Below are 22,672 nucleotides of genomic sequence, written 5' to 3'. Positions count from 1 at the left end.
CTCAGAGCGGAGGTCCACGTTGTTGTGCGAGCGACGTTCCTATGTAGCGAGGTGGGGAAATGTCTTTTCGAGGTCCCAGCGGAGTGGAAGAGCGCTCCGCTAACACAGCAGGCAGAGACACAGTTGGGGTAGGGGAGCTGTCATCTGCCATGTGGCTCTGCCGTGCTGCCAGCCTTTGCTGAGGGACTGAGCGGGGAGCACAGGCACCGGGAGGAGGTGGAGAGGAAGTGAGTGGCTCAGAGTGGAGTGGGCGCCAGGCTGGTGCAGAAGACAGAAGCAGCTCCCCCTCCTCAGCACTGCTGGACGAAGAAGATGCAGCGCTCAGCTATTCACACCCATTGTTCAGAGAGTCCTTACCTTTCCCCAGAGCCACTGAGCTGTGTGACACACCGCCTTTAGAGCTGAATCGGATTCCGGCTCCACTGTACACGGACTGGGCTAGGGGGGAGACTTGGTAAAGTTCCTCCTGGACTGAAGCATTCCTTCAAACCGGGAGCAGAAAGGAAGCGATGGACATGAGCGTGAAAAAATTCACAGTGCGGCGGTTCTTCTCTGTTTACCTGCGCAAGAAATCCCGTTCAAAGAGCTCTAGTTTGAGCAGATATGAGGTTGGTGTCTGGATGAATGGGAAGAAAATGTCTTTGGTTGCTGTAAAATTTGTGATTTCTGACATGAAGTTCTATCGTTGGATGAAACAATTAAAAAATAACACCAGGGATGGTGTGTGATGATTGGGGATGAGTGCGAATATGTACATACTGCTGGTGTATTAGAATCTCTCCAGTTGGCTGAATTTGGAAAGCTAGGGACAAACAAGTTATAATAACGTAAATAAAAACTGGCCAGAAACCACCGATAGTTTGCTAGAATTTTATTTGCAAAGCAGTCTCCCAGAGGCACCTATCAGTCCTTTGAGGAGAGATATATATATATGGGTGCTTCAGGGTTATCTGTGGGACCCTCATTGCTAGCATTCATGTCCCAGTATGATTGTTTGTTAGCGTCTGCTGCGTTTTGAATCATTGAATAACAAGTTGACCGCGGGAATGTCCAAGCCACGCTTAATAATTGTTTAAAAATACGCCGAGAAGTTAGGTCATCGAAGTGTTTATTTTCATAAACAACAGAATAACTGTTTCAGGTTTTCTCTCTTGTGTCTCACCCCAGAGAGAGATACACCCGCTATTGCTAGCCCAGTGATTGGAACAAGTGCAGGAACTGCAGAGCTGCACAGACAGGGCGATTGTGTGACTGCAGTCGGAAGGGCCAATGTACAATTGATTCCATTTCGGTTCAGCGCAGCCAGTGTACAGCAGCAGGTGAACATAGACTGCAGTGTTGGATGTGCGGTGAGCAGATTGAGTTCGTTCGAAGCGAAAATCCCAACAAAGAGGAGGCATCCAGGGCCGGGAAAATCATTCCGTCGCTTCCTTTGTAGATTTGAAATCAAATCTCCAGCAGCCGTCCCTCCTCCTGCTATCTCCCCCCACTCTGCATAACAGCTCGCTCATGCTCACAATCTAAACAAAACCCTTTGTGTGGAGACAGGAAATATCTTCACCCCTCTTCAGAATATGCCTGCACTGGCTAGATATATGATACCCGACATGGAGGCACACCACAATAATGCAGAATCAGGTCACTGGTGTTCCTTTCAACTGCTGCCTCACAAGACCTTAAATTGTTTAATTTCCCTTCCAATTTACTCCCCTCCTCTCCTGACAGCACCAACTGATGCTGGTACCACTCCCCTGCCATCAGCACCTCTCGCCAGTGACTCAAGCTTGCTGTGCACACTAATTTTCAGTAGGCTAATCAACTGCAGAAAACATCTCAACTCAATTTGAGCTTTTTCCTAGCTGACCTCCAGATATTCATTGCTTCAGCATGATTCCCTTTGGGAGTAATCCTCTTTCCTGCTGATTTATTTTGGTTGTTTCCTCCCTGGCTGCCACACTCCACAACCCAGGAGCGTTGAGGCACATTGCAGTGCCCACACCACCCCACTCCAGCAGAGATCATTGAGCACAAAATGCAGCATCTTCCTGCTCTCCATGGTTCAGTTTCACACCAGAATCTCTCCTTCCTTTCTGCCTACAACACTTCTTAAAACCTACCTCTTTAATCAAATTTCTGTCCCCTTCCCCTCCTGATATCTCGTTAAGTGGTACAGTGTCCACATTGTGTCTGCTCATGCTCCTGTGAAGGGGTTTTCAAATGTTAAGGATGCTATGTAAATGCAAGTTATTGTTACTATTGGAGTTTTCTGCACTGCTCAAGTGTGTCGCCTGGTGTATTGACCTGGTAACAATGTCAACATTCATCTGCAGACTGGTCAAAGGAACAGTGTATTTGTGGGTACCATTGTTGTGAGTAACATGACAAGGAGTAGATTGGGTGCATGGTGGCAATATGATATTGTGAGCAGGCAGTACAAGTGGGCAGATGGCTCACACAATGTGTGAAAGCATTGAAGCTGTGACATTACTAATCGCTTGTAGTCAATTTATAACATCACAAAGCATTTTCAATGCATTGATTAACAGAATAAATGTGCAATATATCCAAAAAGCATAGGATCTGAATAAATTATAACCTCTGAGCAGTATAAAGGTCTTTGCCAAGGGAATCAGGTGGTGGGCAGTGCATGTTATACTGGTGGCTTCTGTGAAAATAAGTTGTTTGATCCAGGATGAGGATTTCTGTGAGTTTTTAGTACTTGGGGAGTGGGGGATTGGGGCAGTGGGAGGAGGAGAGGGGGGCAATTGCACCAACTCCAACCTCTGTGAAAGACCACTGCTGGGAGAATTGAGCCAGTCTAAAAGTGTCCAGCCATTCAGCAGATGATTCTGATTGCCTGTGTGACCCCTTTGGAAAGGGAGTTGCTTTTGAAAGATTAAACGTAGCTCAATCTCTCCTCATCTTTGAGAATGCAAGCCCTGATCATGGCCATGATCCCCAAGTGGACCCCACTTCTGCTAGTTTTGACCAGGTACACATGGTGAGACAAGCTGTACCTGCACTAGGTCATGACTGAGGCCAGAATGCTTCCTATCTACAATGTGTGTCTCAGGCAGCACCCACCTTATGTCAATTAGCTTGTAGAATTGGGCAAATACTCTGGATATGGAAGGACAATGATAAAGCTCTAGCTTAAGAGCAGAGGCTATTGTATCTAGGTCCTGGTTTAAGTTTTTAACCATTATGCAACAAACAAACACTTTCAATCTCATTTATTTGTATAGTTAGACACCTCCACTAGCCATCTGCATAAACCTACCTAGACTGCAAACACCCACCACAAGAGGTTAGGAAATAATTGTCAAATGCTCAGCATTAAGGTAATCTGTCTAGTCCTTAAGGGAGAAATCCATGTTTGGTAATACATTTTTCAGTTGTCATGTTTTATTGTTTTACTAAACCATTCCAATTCCAGTCATTCACACATATCTATTGTAAGCAATTATTTTGGATTCTTTTTGTAATGTTCAGTTCATGGGTACGAAGGAAAGGAAATGGGGATGTCAGTGTGTGTTAATGGTTCTCCACTCCTTTTAAACTGCTGACACTTCCTGGGATCCCTGGCATGGAGCATTGAGTGTTTGCACCTAAGATAGGCATAAGTGTGGAGCAGCAATGGAGTGGAATGAGTGAGTGCCAATTTGGAGGGATGTTTGAAAAAATGGTGATAGTGCTTGCGCCTGGCTTGCCTTCAGATTGGTGGATCTTCGAGGACAGGCAGCAAGACCTCAGAGGGTAAGTGAACATGTTTTTCAGATCTTCAATGCAGCATTGGGGCTGGAGGCCTTCTGGCACATGTCATGCATTTGCCATTCCTGATGATACATGAGCATTCCGACAGTGCTTTATCTCATTATTTGAGAGATGAAGGTGGATTCAAATATCCTGAATGGAAATTATGACAGATGGAAGCTTTGCACCTGTCAGGTGCAGTCATGAATCGACTGATGCAGAGTCAGCAATCAATCGTTAGTTAGTGGAGCTTTATTGATTATTCACTGAAGCATCCAACCTTTAGCTTTACTCATGTAAATGTAATCTATACTTAGGGGAATGTAGGGCAAGGCTCTGTCTGCTATAAGAATGATTTTGCAAAGAATAGAAATTAATAGCATTGATAAAACTAAAAGCAAATGAAACTTTTTGGCTAATTAGTTAGTAAAAATTGTGAGTTTTGCTTGATGATGTAATGTGTGAAATCTTAGTGCTCTATCCAACTTGCTCATTGTAATTTTGTTTTACCATTTTGTTTTATTTTTTGGAGGTATACACCCATCAACAATATGTACAGTTTCCTTTCTTTAAGTTCTTGCTCCATACTGGGAATGCGGCTGACACGCTAAGTAATTTTATGCCTGAAAGCAAGCCTGAAAGATGGATATAAGGCAAGCTGTTTTCAGTCTGTGCCTTTGGCTTCCAGTAGGTTACGAGTGAGGAATGGTAGATATTTCCCATGTGATTTACTGTTCTTCTGCAAAGTGGTCTATACTGTCTGGTCAGCACTCCCTCACAAGCGGCTGAGATTCCCCACATAAACATGTATGGGGAACTTAACTTCTTTGTGTAGCAGCACAATAATTTGTCTCGAATCTCACATCCCTGATTTGGCAGTTTAGCTCAGCCGGGAACATACAATTTATTTGCTGAGATGGTGGACAGTAGGTGTCCTTTTTAGTTATTTGTTCATGGAATATGGGCATCACCGACAGAGCCAATGTTTATCATCTTCCCTTAATTGCCCTTAACAAGGTGGAGTCGAGCCAACTTTCTGAACTGCTGACGAGCCTGTGTTGAAGGGACTCCAACGTTGCTGATGGAGTCCCAGCATTTTGACCCAGTGACAATGAAGGAATGGTAATGTAGTTCCAAGTCAGGATGATGTCTGATTTAAAGGAGAACTTGCAGAAGGTGGAGGTCCCATGCATTTGCTGCTTTTGCCCTTTTAGGTGTGTTTGGGATGTGATGTGGAAAATGTCTTGGAAAATAGTGTATCTTGTAGATGGTGCACATTGCAACTGTGATGCACAGGTGGATAGAGGGGATGAATGCTTAAAATGGTGAATGGGATACCAATCAAGTGGGCTGCTTTGTCTTAGATGGTGTTGAGCTCCATGAATGTTGTTGAAGCTGCAGTCATGCAGGCAAGAGGCCAGTATTCCATCACTCTCCTGAATTATGCCTTGTAGATGGTATGGGGAATCAGGACATGAGTCACTCACTGCAGAATTCCCAGTCTCTGACCTGCTCTTGTAACCACAATATTTGCAGTTAAGTTTCTAGTCAACAATGACCCCATCCATACACCCCAGGATGATGGCAGTGGGGATTTAGTCACACTAATGCTGTTGAATATTTTGGGGAGATGATTGGATTCTCACTTGTTAGAGATGATCATTTCTTGGTACTTGTATCATGTGAATGTTACTTGATATTTATCAGCCTAAGCCTAAGTGTTGTCCAGGTCTTTTTGCATTTGGGCCCAGATTATCTGAAGAGTTGCAAATGGAATTGGACACTGTGTAATCATCAGGGAATCTCCTCACTTCTGACCTTATGATGGATATAAGGCCATTGGTGAAGCAACTGAAGATGATTGGACTTAGAACATAGAACATAGAACATTACAGCGCAGTACAGGCCCTTCGGCCCTCAATGTTGCGCTGACCTGTGAAACCAATCTAAAGCCCATCTAACCTACACTATTCCAATATCATTCATATGCTTATCCAATGACCATTTAAATGCCCTTAATGTTGACGAGTCCACTACTGTTGCAGACAGGGCATTCCACGCCCTTACTACTCTCTGAGTAAAGAACCTACCTCTGACATCTGTCCTATATCTATCACCCCTCAATTTAAAACTATGTCCCCTCATGCTAGCCATCTCCATCCAAGGAAAAAGGCTCTCACTATCTAATCCTCTGATCATCTTGTATGCCTCTATTAAGTCACCTCTTAACCTTCTTCTCTCTAACGAAAACAACCTCAAGCCCCTCAGCCTTTCCTCATAAGACCTTCCCACCATACCAGGCAACATCCTGGTAAATCTCCTCTGCACCCTTTCCAATGCTTCCACATCCTTCCTATAATGCGGCGACCAGAACTGTATGCAATACTCCAAGTGCGGCCGCACCAGAGTTTTGTACAGCTGCAACATGACATCATGGCTCCGAAACTCAATCCCTCTACCAATAAAAGCTAACACACTGTACGCCTTCTTAACAACCCTATCAACCTGGGTGCCAACTTTCAGGGATCTATGCACATGGAAAGCGAGATCTCTCTGCTCATCCACACTACCAAGTATCTTACCATTAGCCCAGTACTCTGTATTCTTGTTACTCCTTCCAAAGTGAATCACCTCACACTTTTCCGCATTGAACTCCATTTGCCACCTCTCAGCCCAGCACTGCAGCTTATCTATGTCCCTCTGTAACCTGCAACATCCTTCCGTACTGTCCACAACTCCACCCACTTTAGTGTCATCCGCAAATTTACTAACCCAGCCTTCTACGCCCTCATCCAGGTCATTTATAAAAATGACAAACAGCAGTGGCCCCAAAACAGATCCTTGCGGTACACGACTAGTAACTGAACTCCAGGATGAACATTTTCCATCAACCACCACCCTCTGTCTTCTTACAGCTAGCCAATTTCTGATCCAAAACACTAAATCACCCTCAATCCCATGCCTCCGTATTTTCTGCAATAGCCTACCATGGGGAACCTTATCAAACGCTTTGCTGAAATCTATATACACCACATCAACTGCTTTACCCTCATCCACCTCTTTGGTCACCTTCTCAAAGAACTCAGTAAGGTTTGTGAGGCATGACCTACCTTTCACAAAACCGTGTTGACTATCCCTAATCAAATTGTTCCTTTCTAGATGATTATAAATCCTATCTCTTATGATCCTTTCCAAAGCTTTGTCCACAACAGAAGTAAGGCTCACTGGTCTATAATTACCAGGGTTGTCTCTGCTCCCCTTCATGAACAAGGGGACAACATTTGACAACTTAGGACACTTCCCTGAGGAAATCTTACGGTGATGGCCTGAAGCTAAGAACATTGACTCTCAAAAATTATCTTTCTTTGTCCAGATATGATTATAGCCCATGGAATATTTTCCCCTAATTCCCATTTTCTTCAATTTTACTAGGAATGTCACACTCTGTCAAATGCTGTCTTGATGTCAAAGGCAGCAATTAAGGGAAGATGATAAACATTGGCTCTGTCGGTGATGCCCATATTCCATGAACAAATAACTTATAAAGGACATCTACCGTCACTTCACCTCTGGGATTATGTTTTTGGATCAAGGTCTGGAGCTGAGTGGGTCAGGCACCGAGCACTGGTGAGCAGACATGGGCTGGAATTTGACCGGCTGCCTGCCACACGAATCAGAGTGGGCGAGGGGCTGACCATAGAAAGGTCCGTTGACCTCGGGCAGAATTTTATGGTTTTGGGACGAAGGAGGCTGTAAACCCCATCCATGATGTGCTGTCAAGCAGCATTTATTATCTATTACACCTTTCATTACATCCTTTCCACAAAGAGCAGGACAAATCCAATCCAGTTGGATACCACTCCCCAGCAGGTTATGCTTGATCTTCAGTGAAGTGATGGAAGGTGTCATCAATAGTGACATCAAGTGGAGCAGGCATGCATGCATGTGCACACACACATACACACAGATGCACGTGCACACACACACATGCACGCACGTGCGCAAATGCACATATACACACATGCACATGCAACACATGCGCACGTACACGCATGCCGTGCATGCACACGTACACAAACTTGTACAAGCACACATGTACATGCACACATGTGCACACACACATGCATACACACATGTACACACACGCACACGCGTACCTGCACACACACCTTTATAGTTTTCTTTATTAAGATTCAGCACCCTAGTCGCCGAATCAACTACTTCACTCTCCATCTTGATAAAAAATTCTATCATGCTATGGTTGTTCAACCCCAATGGGTCTCGTACAGCCCGATTGGCAATGAGTTCCTTCTCATTACACAGTACCCAGTCTAAGATGGCCTGCTCTCTAATTGGTTCCTCCACATATTGGTCAAGAAAACTATCCCATATACACTCCAGGAATTCCTCCTCTACGCCATTGTGACTAATTTGATTTGCCCAATCTATGTGCAGATTAAAATCACCCATGATATTTCCTTATCACGTGTCTCTCTAAATTCATGTTTAATGCTGTTCCTAACATCACCACTGCAGTTTGGCGATCTATATATGACACCCACTGATGTTTTTTGCCCTTTGGTATTTCTCAACTCTACCCATACAGACTCCACATTGTCAGAGCTAATATCCTTTCTCACTATTGTGTTAATTTCCTCTTTAACCAGTAGCGCCACTCCTTTATGCCAGTGCTTCCTAAATATTGAATACCTTGGGACAATCATTTCCCACCCCTGGTCACCCTGCAGCCATGTCTCCGTAATCCCAATTATATTGTATCCGTTTACATCTATCTGCGCGATTAGTTCATTCACTTTATTGCACAGAGCCTTTAAGCTTGTCTTTTTAACATTGTTTGCCTTGCTCCCAATATTTTTCTCAATAGCCCTGTTTGAACTTTGTCCTTGATTTCTCTGCCTATCACTTTTCTTATTCCGTTTTCTACCTTTTGTTTCTTTCCTTGCTCCCTCCTTCTCTGACTCCTTACATAGGTTCCCATCCCCCGGCATATCAGTTTAAACCCTCCCCGCCTTGCACAGTGGAAGATGGTTGTGCCCGATGGAAGAGGTCAATCATCTTGGTCTTGGGATATCACTGCAAGAGTTCCTCAGGGTAGTGTCCAAGGTCCAACCATCTTCAGTTGCTTCATCAACGACCTTCCCTCCATCATAAGGTCAGAAGTAGGGGTGTTTACTGATGATTACCCAATGTTGAACACCATTTGCAATGCCTCAGATACTGAAGCATTCCCTGTCTATATGCAGAATGACCTGGGCAGCCTTCAGTCTTAGGCTGATAGGTGGCAACATTTGACCAAGTTGACATTCACACCACACAAGTGTAAGGCAATGACCATCTCTGTTTGCCATTCAATGACATTACAATCGTTGAATATCTGACTATCAAACATCCTAGAAGTTAACATTGCCCAGAAACTGAACTGGACCAGCCTTGTAAATGCTGTGGCTACAACAGAAGGTCAGACTGGGAATTTGGAGATGAGTAATTCACCACCTGATTCCCCAAAGCCTGTCCACCATTGCCAAGGCACAAGTCAGGGGTTTGATGGAATACTCTTGTCTGAATGAGGGCAGCAACAATCAAGAAGCTCAACACCTTCCAAGCCACACAGTCCACTTAATTGGCATCCCATCTGCCATTTTAAGCATTAATTTCCTCCACTACCCATGCACAGCGGTGGGACTGTGTACCATATTTAAGATGCACTGCAGCAATTCACCAATGCTCTTTCCTAACCTGTGACCTCTACCACCCAGAAGGACAAGGGGAGCAGATCCATGGGAAAACCACCACTTGCAAATTCCTTTCCAGGCCACTCACCATCCTGACTTGGAAATATATCGTTGTTCCTTTACTGATGCTGGATCAAAATCCTGGAACTCCATTGCCAATAGAACTGTTGGAACACCCTTCTAGAAGCAGTGTGGGTGGAAGAACTTGGAGCTTTGGAGTTTCTCTGTAATACAGATTGTGGAGCTTGGCGATTCAAGACTGAGCTCCACCATTGGGAGTATGTGAAAGTAATGCCATAAGTTTAATTTAGCATTTTCCCATTATAAAGATGAACAGAGGCATTTATAAAGGAAAATGTTAACACAAAGTTGTGACAGAATCATGTCAAGAAGAAGCAAGGATTTGTAGACAGGAAGTGCAGACAGATGTAAATTCATATTGATATATCAACTTGGCTCAGTTGGAAGCATTCTCACACTAAATCAAAACATGGTAGGCTTGAACACTACTAGAACTCGTGCTCATATTCAGGCTGACAATTCAGTACTGAAGGTCCTGTCTTATAGATGAAATGTTAAGCTGAATTCCTGCCTGTCGTTTAGGGGCAAGGCAAGTAAGAAATAAAATGTGTAGCACCATTTGAAGAAAGACCGAAAGTTCTCTTGGTGTCCTGGCCAAAGTTTCTCCCTTACTGTTCACAACAACAAATCATCTACTCATTCATTCATTAACTGTTCATGGGACCTTGTTTTGGCTCTCACATTTTTCAATATGATGACCATATTTAATTGTACGTAATTCATTGCTTATAAAACACTGAGAATGTAATGAGATGATATATAAATGCAAGGTTTTGTTTTAGATGTGATTTTAGTTGTACTCTGAATGCCATGAACAGAAAACTTGGAGGTAATTTGTTGAACAGCCACAGCAAGGCCCACTCCAGCAGTAACCAGTTTCCAGCTCTGCTGCCAGTCCCTGGGACGCTAGCAGATCAGTTTCATTAAAATTCTGCCCAGTAGTCCAAGTGAGACCTGACCAAGGTCTGGTAAAAGGACAAAAGACTCTGCTTCATAATCAGTTTTCCTATGACTATATCCTAAAATCCTATAACTGGCTCCTTGTCAGTTTGATTGTATCAGCTTCTCACTGATTCTGTTAACTACCAGGAGAGCGAGATGCTGCTATCCCTATCCTGTTAGTAGTAGTGCTAAAAATGAGAGTATGTGGAAGCTAAGACTTTTCATGCCATTTCTATTCTTTCAGCCGGGCCACAATCTTAAACACACTTTCTGTCTCCTTCCTATATAATGTAGTTCCTCTCCAAGCCACTCACCATCCTGACTTGAAAATATATTACTGTTCCTTCACTGTTGCTGGGTCAATATTCTGGAATGCCTCCCTAACAGCACTGTGGATGTACCTACACCACATGAACTGCAGCGGTTCAAGAGGCAGCTCGCCACCACTTTCTCAAGGACAATTAAGGATGGGCAATAAATGTTGGCCTGGCCAAAGATGCCCATGTCCCATGAATTAATTTTTAAAAATATATGGTCTCATTCCATGTTATTCAGGGTGTTAGTGATAAGATTTATAGTTATAGAGTCATGGAAACAGGTCCTTCGGCCCAACTTGTCCATGCTGCCCTTTTTTTTAAAACCCCGAAGCTAGTCCCAATTGCCTGCATTTGGCCCATATCCCTCTATACCCATCGTACCCATGTAACTGTCTAAAAGCTTTTTAAAAGACAAAATTGTGCCTGCCTCTACTACTACCTCTGGCAGCTTGTTCCAGACACTCACCGCCCTCTGTGTGAAACAATTGCCCCTCTGGACCCTTTTGTATCTCTCCCCTCTCACCTTAAACCTATGCCCTCTAGTTTTAGACTCCCCTACCTTTGGGAAAAGATATTGACTATCTAGTTGATCTATGCCCCTCATTATTTTATAGACCTCTATAAGATCACCCCTCAACCTTCTGCGCTCCAGAGAAAAAAGTCCCAGTCTATCCAGCCTTTCCTTATAACTCAAACCATCAAAGTCCCAGTAGCATCCTAGTAAATCTTTTCTGCACTCTTTCTAGTTTAATAGTATCCTTTCTATAATAGGGTGACCAGAACTGTACACAGTATTCCAAGTGTGGCCTTACCAATGTCTTGTACAACTTCAACAAGACGTCCCAACTCCTGTATTCAATGTTCTGATCAATGAAACCAAGCATGCTGAATGCCTTCTTCACCACTCTGTCCACCTGTGACTCCACTTTCAAGGAACTATGAACACGTACCCCTAGATCTCTTTGTTTTGTAACTCTCTCCCAACGCCCTACCATTGATTGAGTAAGTCCCGCCCTGATTCAATCTACCAAAATGCCTCACCTCGCATTTATCTAAATTAAACTGCATCTGCCATTCGTCAGTCTACTGGCCCAGTTATCAAGATCCCGTTGCAATCCGAGATAACTTTCTTCACTGCCCACTATATAACTTTCTTCACTGTCCACTATGGTTTCTGTGTGTTTCATTGTAAATAATCTCTAATTGGTCAGAGAAGTATATATACAGTACATATTACAGGAGGTTATAACCTTAAACTTAGAAGACGAAGGCTGAAAGCTAGTTTCGATTTGATTGCTTTACACAGGACGTATGATAGTCTGACACATTTAGCAATGGGTGTCGAAGATATCAACAAGTTCAGTAAAATGTTTGATACGCACATGGAGATAAATATTGCTAGATAGCTGTATCTATTTTTATGAGGCAGTTTATTCCTATAATTCTGAACAATATCAGGAATGGAATCTGGGACATCTGATCAGAGCCTCTGATCGGAGCACCCTGCACCACACCTTTTTGATATCTCGATTGCACACCTCATGCTATTTTAAAGGAGATTTTGCACAATGGACTTCTGTTCACCAAGAAGTTTATTAAATTGCTTTAATACTTTACATTTAAGATGATTGTAGTTACAGGAGGAGGAAACTCCAGCCCTCAGACCAGACTGGATTTAAACCCAGCTTCTAGAGGTGAAATGACTGTGACCATTATACCACTCTGTTTCCCTGCCCAACAGGGGTTATGACATTTAAAAAAAAATAAGCGTTTATCACTTTTCCATTATGTTCAAAAGACTTTGCACATAATCACATTCCTGAGAACCATCCCAAAGCACTTCCCATAGGATAACCTGTTTGAGAGAGGAAGGTTTGCCAGAGCCAGTTCGAAGAATCTTCTGCTCTTCAAATGGAGAAATGTACAGTTAAACACCACTTCAACCACACAGACATCATTAGTTCAATGTTTCACCTGAGGACGACACCATTGAAAACTCCCCTAAAACTGCTCTTGACTGCCAGCATAGATCACTATTCAAATTCCAACCTGGGGCTTGAATTCACAATCTTGTGACCAAGAAGCAGAACCAAACAGACATAAGTAACATCAATATCTTGGATTCGGAAAAAAAAATTGTGTATAGGGTTCAATTCTGAAACCGGTGGCACAACTATTAATATTTGTTCAAACAATTGACATTGGAAACTTATAAATGATTTACTATCCAAAGTAATTTAATGTGACATTTCATTATTGTGGATCATCTGAGGGTAACATCATGTGTTAAAGCCCAAGAACAGAAACCATTTCATGCCTTAGAAAAGAAATCATTAGTAATGAGGCAGTACACACAGTAATAATAACTACTGAGACGCTGCAGATGATAAAGCTTGGATTTTCATTCAACTGATTATATTTTAAGGTGAAATTACTGTGACAAATGCTCCAATTTCAAATTGTTTTATTAAGGCTGGGGATTAATATGCAGCTGAATGGAGACTGACGAGAAACCTAGGCAGAGAGCACAATGCAGAAGAAATTCCAGTTGACTTTTGTTTCAAAAATGAAAGCAGCAAATGCTGAAAATAAGCAGCTTTGGCAGTGTGTGTGGAGAGAGAAACAGTTAGTCTTGCAGCTTTCTGACCTTTTTATCAGAAAAACTCTGAGGAAAGGTCACAGACTTGAAAGGTTAACTCTGTTTCTGTTCATCGATGCTGCCTGACTTCATAGAGAAATCATAGAAACCCTACAGTGCAGAAGGAGGCCATTCGGCCCATCGAGTCTGCACCGACCACAATCCCACCCCACATATTTACCCACTAATCCCTCTAACCTACACATCCCAGGACCCTAAGGGGCAATTTTTAACCTGGCCAATCAACCTAACCCGCACATCTTTGGACTGTGGGAGGACACCGGAGCACCCGGAGGAAACCCACGCAGACACGAGGAGAATGTGCAAACTCCACACAGACAGTGACCCGAGCCGGGAATCGAACCCAGAACCCTGGAGCTGTGAAGCAGCAGTGCTAACCACTGTGCTACCGTGCCGCCCTTACTGAGTATTTCATAAAATCCATAGAATTCCTACAATACAGAAGGAGGCCATTTGTCCCATTGAGTCTGCAGTGACAGAGCATCTTACCCAGACCCACCCCCGCCCTATCCCCACAACCCCACTGTGGTGAACCATAGTTGGTTACCACTATGAGTGCTGAGCCATGGATGGTCAGCACTATGGGTGTTTGTAGATATGTTACTGTTGTCACTGTTGGGGTTAGGGTTGGGCTGTTCTACCTGTTGATATTGTTCTGTGGTACACTCCAGTTGGCTCCACCTACCTGGGGAAGTATAAAGGTCACTGCACTGCCTGGTGACCCTTTAGTCTGGGATTGTATTGTATATAGTGTGCTCCATTCTTGTTAGTAATAAAAGCCTTTATTTCCCGGGTACAATCTAGCCTCCCGAGTGATTTAATCGTGCATCACCCACCTATTTCTCCTCTAATCTTTGGCAATTCAGCATGGCCAATCCACCTAACCTACACATCTTTGGACTGTAGGAGGAAACCCGAGCACACGGAGAAAACCCATGCAGACACAAGGAGAATGTGCAAACTCCACACAGACAGCTACCCAAGGCTGGAATCGAACTTGGCTCCCTGGCACTGTGAGGCAACAGTGCTAAATACTGTGCCACATGCCACTGATTTGAATTTTGTGGCAATTTATTTTCTTTTAATTTCAGATTTCCAGCATCTGTAGTATTTTGATTTGTTTGAATTATTAGCATTGGTTGGTTGTGAGCTTTGGAAAGACTGAGAACTACCATGCCCTTTTCCAGCTGACTAATTGCATATTAATGACCGTAACAAGGATCACTATACCTTACCTACCTGGAAGGAATTTAGCAGAGTAGATCAGGACAATACATGTTTGAACTCCTGAGAATTGAAATTATGATTTTTTTTAAAATCAGTGTTGTACGTTATAGCTAAAGATTCGCTCTGTTTGTGGTACGCCATGATATCAGAACAGCATTTAGAGAGATTTTCCAGGTTTGTAAATGCAAATGTTTTTAACCATAGATTTATGATTTTACTGGAGTACTGAACAAAGAAAATCTTTGTGATGTGTGTACAACATTACAGTACGAAGCATCCAGTGGAAATCCTAATGAGTTAAATGCTATGTTTCTCTCTGGACTGGCAGTATACCAGCCTCTTAAAGTCATCTGCTCTATTGCCTGCACTTACCAAGCACTGAAATGTATTTAATTTGTCCTCTCCATATTTAAATTTTCATCACTTTAAGTTCAAAGCTATAGTAATCTATATAATACACAGAATATTCTATCTGAGGATGCTGATGAGCAGTCCATGGCATGTAATAACAATAGTATTTGGCATAAGGTTGATTGGCCATGCTAAAAAATTGTCCCTTAGTGTCCTGAGATGCGTAGGTTAGAGGGATTAGTGGGTAAAATATGTAGGGATATGGGGATAGGGCCTGGGTGGGATTGTGGTCGGTGCAGACTCGATGGGCCGAATGGCCTCTTTCTGTACTGTAGGGTTTCTATGATTTCTATGATTTCTATGATAACAGTTACACATAAATCCTATCCATCGTGTTAGCATTGACAGTTCTCCGATTGTTCCTTATTCTCTGATGCACTATTTCTGAAACATTCTGCATTCCATCTACCCCTTTTGAAGCCTTCAGCAATTCATGGAAGAGCAGCCTATGATCATCTGGGACCATGGCTGTGATATATATTGTATGTTGGGGTTTGGGGCGCGGTCTGCCCTTTAAGAGTGCGGAGATCAGATGACCCCTGGGCAATTAGCTCCGCCCATTGTGGGACCCTGTTGGACAGTCTTAGACCTGATTGTGAATGAGCACACCTCTTAAATAAAGAGCTACCAGTCTTCAAGTTATCAAGCCTACCTCGTGATTCTTTATGTACCCTTAGTCCATAGGGGTGTACATAATAACTAGTGATGAGGTTGCTTCATGGCCTAAGCATCCGGCTGGCGATCCATTCTGGTGAAGGGGGAGAAGATTGTGCATCGCCCCGAGACTTCGAAGAGTGGCACTCACCTGATGAAGGAGCAGCACTCCGAAAGCTCATGATTCCAAATAAACCTGTTGGACTTTAACCTGGTGTTGTGTGACGTTTTAAGGACTCAGTTGAGTTCCTGGGTCATGTAATTGATAGTGATAGGTTACACAAGGTGTCTAAGAAGATGGAGACCATCATAAAGGCCCCAAGACCAGAAAATGTGTCCCAGTTGAAGTTGTTTTTGGGATTTATTAATTATTACGACAAGTTTGTTCTGGATCTGGCAATGGTGTTGAAACCGATACACCAGTTGCTAGGAAAAGCACAGCCATGGAAGTGGACAAAAGAATGTGAGGAGGCCTACCTGGCGGTAAAACCGGCTTTGAAGAGATTGGAAGTGCCAACTCATTTCAACCCAAAGTTACCGCTGCAGCTTGCATGCAAAACCTTGCCCTATGGGATTGGGGATGTCCTGTCCCATATTTTGCCAAATGCGGAGCAAAGACCCATTACAGTCACTTCAAGATGATTGACAAAGGCTGATGAAGTGGAAAAAAAGGCTTGGGCACCTTCTTTGGTGTCAAGAAGTTTTATCACTTCCTATATGGTAGGCATTTCGTACTTAGATAGACCATAGGCCATTGACCTCCATCTTAGGACCGTACATAGGAATACCATCCGTGGTGATAGATATTGGGTGTTGGTGCCGTCAGCCTATTCGTACAAGATCCGATACTGTCAGTCCGATAAACATGGCAATGCTGATGCTCTGTCAAGGCTGCCTTTGCCAGGGGATAAAGTTGCTCCTGGCTGGAATCTGAAGATAATGTACTTCACACAGGAAGATAAAGTTCCGGTAACAGCTAGCCAGGTGCTGAATGCCACTCGGAATGATCCGATTATGAGCCAGGTAATGGGCCTTGTCCTGAGAGATAGGTCAAATAGTAGAAACCACACAGAGTTTCAGCCATATATGTACCAAGGATGGGAGTTGTCTGTATTGGAAGGATGTTTAATATGGGGTATGAGATGAAAGGTGCTGGAACTGGTGCACCAAGGGCACCCGTGGATTTTTTTGAATGAAAAGTAGCAAGAAGCTAATTTTGGTGGCTGAATGTTGATGCACAAGTTGAAGAAAAAGCGGGATCATGTGAATCCTGTGCTTTGGAACGGAAGGCGCTGCCCTTGTTGCCTCTTCATCCGTGGGAATGGCCCCAATCACTCTGGCAGCGAATCCATATTGACTTTGCTGGGCCAGGAGAAGGGCAGATGCTCTTAGTGGTAGTGGATGCTGTAATAACTCCACGGAGGCGAAAAGTCCTGTCACCAAGTTACTTTATTTACACTACACATCTGTACACAGCCAGCTCTCCAGTTGCTCCCTGCTGAATGCAGACCGGCAGACTGACACACCTGCTTTAAATAGGGAGCATGAGGCTCCCTGATTTAACCATCAATTAAGACTCATCTGGTATCTCTTTCAACACCAACCAAATAATTAAGACTCATCACACCAACCAAATAAACAAACTCAAATTAACTTAGGGAAAGACTCATCAGGTAGTTCATACTCCAGCAAACCAACCTCATTAGCCTGGCTGAAGTCATCACAGATGCCCACTCCAAGTGACCAGATGTCGTGCTATGAAATCCACGTCAGTGGAGTCATCGCAAGACAAACTTGATGAAATATTTGCCTGGTTTGGCAACTTGGAACATGTGGTCAGTGACAATGGACCCCAGTTTGTGGCACAAGATTTCGCTGAGTACATGGAGCACCAGGGAATCAGACATGTGAGGTCAGCACCGTATCACCCGGCAACAAATGGTCTGGTGGAACGATTTGTTCAGACCTTAAGAGTGTGGGATCAAATTATCCCTGGGCAATTAGCTCCTCCCAGTGTGGGACCCTGTTGTGCAGTCTTAGACCTGACTGAATGAGCACACACCTTAAATAAAAAACTCCCAGTGTTCAAGTTATCAAGCCTACCTTGTGACTCTTTATGCACCCTTAGTCCAAAGGGACGTACATATTAACTGTGACTTTAATTTCAGTATCACTGGAGTCTTTCTCACATAGGTCCTGATTTGTAGGGGGCTTCCATCTGATTCAGGCAGATTCCTCATCTGTTTGAATTCAGCATGGGGTCTGAATGGAACAGCAGACTGGTGAGCTCTATTTTAACTCTGAAAGCACTCAGACTCCAGCACGCAAAGGGAGTTCAGATTCCTCCTTGTATATAGTGACATTGTCAAGATTTTTTAAAATTGTAATTGTACTCGTTTTGTTTTTGCTGGGAATATCTTCCAGGCAAAATTTATCTGTGGCAGCAACAGAGTGCCTGGAGCAAGTGTTGTGTTTGTCCCAGCACTGTAACCTCTGTTGCTGTATTGATGGGTTACTGATGTCAACATGGAACCTTATTGCTTTTGCTCCCATAATCACAATTAGGAGTCAATCACATGTCTGTAACACTCACTCTGAGAGACAATGACAAATTTGGCACAAATTAATTTGTCAAATTTGGGAATTGAAATTGAACGATTGTTATTGAATATTTCAGTTAATTGCGGATGTTTTGCAAATATAATTTTATAATTAGGGTGCATGGAATTTGATCACAACAGTAAACAACAGTATATTTCAATTCAAGAACCAAAAGGGCATTGTACTCTGGTTAATCATCTTATTGGTGGTACAATGGTTAGCACTGCTGCCTCACAGCACTAGGGACCCAGGTTCAATTCCCAGCTTGGGTCACTGTCCGTGCGGAGTCTTCACGTTCTCCTTGTGTCTGCGTGGATTTCCTCCCATAGTCCGAAAGATGTGCTGGTTAGGTGCATTGGCCATGCGAAACTCTCCCTCAGTCTACCGGAACAGACGCTGGAGTGTGGCGGCTAGGAGATTTTCACAGTAACTTCATTGCAGTGTTAATGTAAGCTTACTTGTGACACTAATAAATAAACTTTAAACTATTAATAAAGAGAGAGAAGAACAATGCAAAAAACTTCATTTATGCCACCACTGCCTCAGCAATTGAACCAGCTTCTACACTTATTAATGTTTATGAAACAGAGTTATGAATGGAATGAATTGTATTGTGCAAGAGACCAAATGTTTCAGTGGCAGCATGTCTGGTGGCCCATAGTCCAGCAGTCATTGATGTTCTGGCTTGGCAAGGGGGTTTCTGATTAGTTGAATTGGTTATCATCATGGGGAAATCTTAAGAACACGGGCAAAGTACAGGTTGGTGCAGACTTAATGGCCAAAATCATGGGATGTTTAACATGCATGCCATTATTTAGTGTGTAATTTATCCAACAGCTTGTTTTGATTTGATTTGATTTATTATTGTCACATGTATTGCTGTACAGAAAAGTATTGTTTCTTGCATGCTGTACAGACAACGCATACCGTACATAGAGAAGGAAATGAGAGAGTGCAGAATGTAGTGTTACAGTCATAGCTAGGGTGTAGAGAAAGATCAAGTTAATGCAAGGTAGGTCCATTCAAAAATTGGTGAGGAAGAGGTATTCCCTGATTTGCAAATCAGCACAGATTGCTGAATGATTTGTGCTGTATCACTCACTCGTAGCCTTGTAAAAATGGCATCCAGCTCTCAACCTCTCTGCGGGTTCAATAAATTACTGCATTTTCACATTGATAAAAGTGAAGGAGCAAAGAAGTCTGGGCGTAATATGAAAAACTAAAATTAATGATAGGTTAAAAAGGTCCTAATAACAGCAAACCAAATAGCAGGATTCCTTTCTAGATGAATAGAATTGAAAAGTAAAATTAGGCTAAACTTATCCTACACTTTAGTTAGAGCATAAATAGGGTATAGAGACATCAGAAATGATGTAAAAAAGACGAACAAGGATTAAAACAGAATTGCAAGGTTATACCAAGAAAAAGGAATAGTTTCAAGTTTATTCATTAATGTCAGAAGTGGGCTTACGTTAACACTGCAATGAAGTTACTGTGAAAATCCCCTAGTCGCCACATGCCGGCACCTGTTCAGGTACACTGAGGGAGAACTTAACATGGCCAGTGCACCTAATCAGCACATCCTTCAGACTGTGGGAGGAAACCGGAGCACCCGGAGAAAACCCACGCAGACACGGGGAGAACATGCAGACTCTGCACAGTTGGGAATCAAACCTGGGTCCCTGGCGCTGTGAGGCAGCAGTGCTAATCACTGTGCCACCAATAAACAGGCTAGATATTGGAAATAAAAGGCTGAGAGGTGATGTAATTGAGGTCTTTAAAATTCTGAATGGTCTCAGAGAGAGAAGGCACAGGTTGTTTCCACTTGTCAGAAAGAGTGAAACTAGAGGCCACCCATGTAAGATAATCAAGTAGGGAAATCAGGGGTAACTGTTTTGTCCAGAAAGTGGTGAGAATCTAGAACTCGCTACCACATGGAATAGTACAGATGCATCAATGGGGAAGTGAGGTAAACATTATGAGGATAGAGATAGAGTTATACAAGGAAGAATGGAAGGAGGCTGAAGTGGTGCATAAACATCAGCATAGTCAGGTTAGGTCTGGTTCTGTGCTACATCTTCTATGTAACACAAAAAAAGCATATTTCTCTGGCTCAGTCTGCCTTCTAGTGGCTGATCACAGGGCGGGTGGGAAAGAAGGTATCTGAGTATGTGCAACGCTGTCAGAGGCTGGGTGATTGTAAGTGGCTCACAAAGGATAAAAAAAACCCAAACAAATTAAATTGATAGTTTTAGTTCTGATTGCCAAGATTGTCTTTTTATTGCAAGAATACTGCCTTCACCTCAGGCTGTCTGTGAGCACACAATGTGACCCTGAAATCACATGAAAATATATTACATTACAGGTTCTTATATGACAAAAAGGGAAAACAATAAGGTTTCCCAAAAGCAATTATTGAATGATTGGTCAAGAACAATAGAAATACAAGAAGCTTAAATGCATTGTACATAAATAGAACAGTAAGGAATTCTACCAGAATGGAAGGTACTTAATGGAGGAATCTTATATCTAAATGGAGTCATCCGAACAAGAAAGTAATATGTGCTCTCATCATTGATATATCTCATTGCTTAGTAAGTGAGGAGAAAGCAGAGTCGGGAACCCTGAGGCATTGTGGGTGGGGGGAGGGGCAGGATTAGTGCCGGACTGTAATTCTCAGTAGCAATATCCGAGAGTGTTAAAGGAGAGTACAACTCTTTTTGTAATTAATCAACAGAGAACATTTTGGCACCATAATGTCAGGTCAGACAATACATTTTAGAGAAAAGCCTGATACACAAATACTTCAGCTTGATGAGAACAGACTGATAAAGAGTCTCAATTGAAGTATTCATTAAATTCTATCAGTTGTCCGGCCTACTGTGTGATGGTGATATGGGCTGTTTCAGATTTCTAGCCTTTGAAGGTTTGTTTTCTGAATTTCTTCATACATGCTATGTTTGTAATATTGCTGACAACATCTTTTTAAAAAATAGTATTTAGCATCACGTTTATTCGGGATGATTAATTCATTGGGCTGAATTACCCACTCCTCCCAGTAGAAAAGTCAATCACAAACCAACCAATCTTATAAAAAGGCTGCCCAAAAGGGGTAAAATGCAGTGGGGGGTGCGGGGGGCGGTGGGGGGATGGCGGGGGGAAGGGGGAGGCGGTGGATGGCGAACATTAACAAGGTAATTGTGGGACTTCTGACCCTCAGGGAAAGGAAATCCTGTCCCCAAGAGATGCCAATCTGATTGGCTGACGGCTGAGTAGTCTCAGCAAGACCTGAACTTTCTAGTGGCCATTGCTGAGACTACAATCCATCCCATGGATTTAAGAGGCAAGTTATGATGTGGAGATGCCGGCGTTGGACTGGGGTAAACACAGTAAGAGTTTTAACAACACCAGGTTAAAGTCCAACAGGTTTATTTGGTTGCAAATAAACCTGTTGGACTTTAACCTGGTGTTGTTAAAACTCTTACTGTGTTTAAGAGGCAAGCCCAGGGATTTTTGGTGTGTATATGAGAAGGGGGGGGGGGGGGGGCGGTGGTGGAGATCTGTAGCAAGAGGGGAAAGGGAAGAGGGGAAGTTTTGGAGGCAGAGGGGTGGTCACCAAGGAAGAGTAACACTTTGAGGTGGCTGATGCCTTATCCACCCACCATGTTGTAGGGGACATCCCTGTGATAGGTAGGTAGCTGGGGGACTAGCCACCTGTCCTGTTACGCGCCTGCAAAAATGCTAATGGGGGAAGGGGGGGGGGGGCATGAAATGCTATCCATTATGTATCTGCCAAAAATTTGGAATTATTCCCTGGGTTCTCTATGTCTCTGCATCACAATTTGCAGACAAGTAATTGGTTTGTCAGCAAAGTTATTTTTAACATATTAAAATGCATTATTGCATGATATCCCTAGTATTTATACAGTAAGTGAGGGCAATACAGTTATTAGAATTGATTTTCAAATGATTTTAATCATTGTTTTTCCTTATCCATGCACCTCTGTTGAATTAATGTCTGGTCATCTGGGATCCAAGATATGTCAGAATATTCATTAATATTTTTATATTTATTTGGTATTCGCAACAATTACATAGATATTTATTCATTTGATGCTTATTAATTGAAATTATGCTCTGTCATATTAATCTTGAACATACTAACATGATCACGAGATATTTTGTTGTCGAATGTTTTTGGACACAATCAGACACATTTACTTAAATGCCCTTGTTAAAATGCTGGATAAAATACTTTCAAGCAACTGCATTAA

General features: G+C 42.9%; 1 protein-coding gene across 1 annotated transcript in view; it reads left to right on the top strand.

Moving 5' to 3' along the window:
• Nucleotides 1-509: 509 nt before the first annotated feature.
• LOC144504826 (ribosomal protein S6 kinase alpha-2) overlaps nt 510-22,672 on the top strand; it is a 204,106-nt gene continuing 181,943 nt past the window's right edge. Inside the window, exon 1 of the mRNA XM_078230580.1 lies at nt 510-608. Coding sequence (XP_078086706.1) covers nt 510-608 — 99 coding nt within the window. The remainder of the gene's footprint in view (nt 609-22,672) is intronic.

The sequence above is a fragment of the Mustelus asterias genome, chromosome 15 (assembly GCF_964213995.1).
Source record: "Mustelus asterias chromosome 15, sMusAst1.hap1.1, whole genome shotgun sequence".
Lineage (NCBI taxonomy): Eukaryota > Metazoa > Chordata > Chondrichthyes > Carcharhiniformes > Triakidae > Mustelus > Mustelus asterias.
The sequence above is the reverse complement of the archived record's forward strand: the minus strand, read 5'-3'. Positions and strand labels throughout refer to the sequence as shown.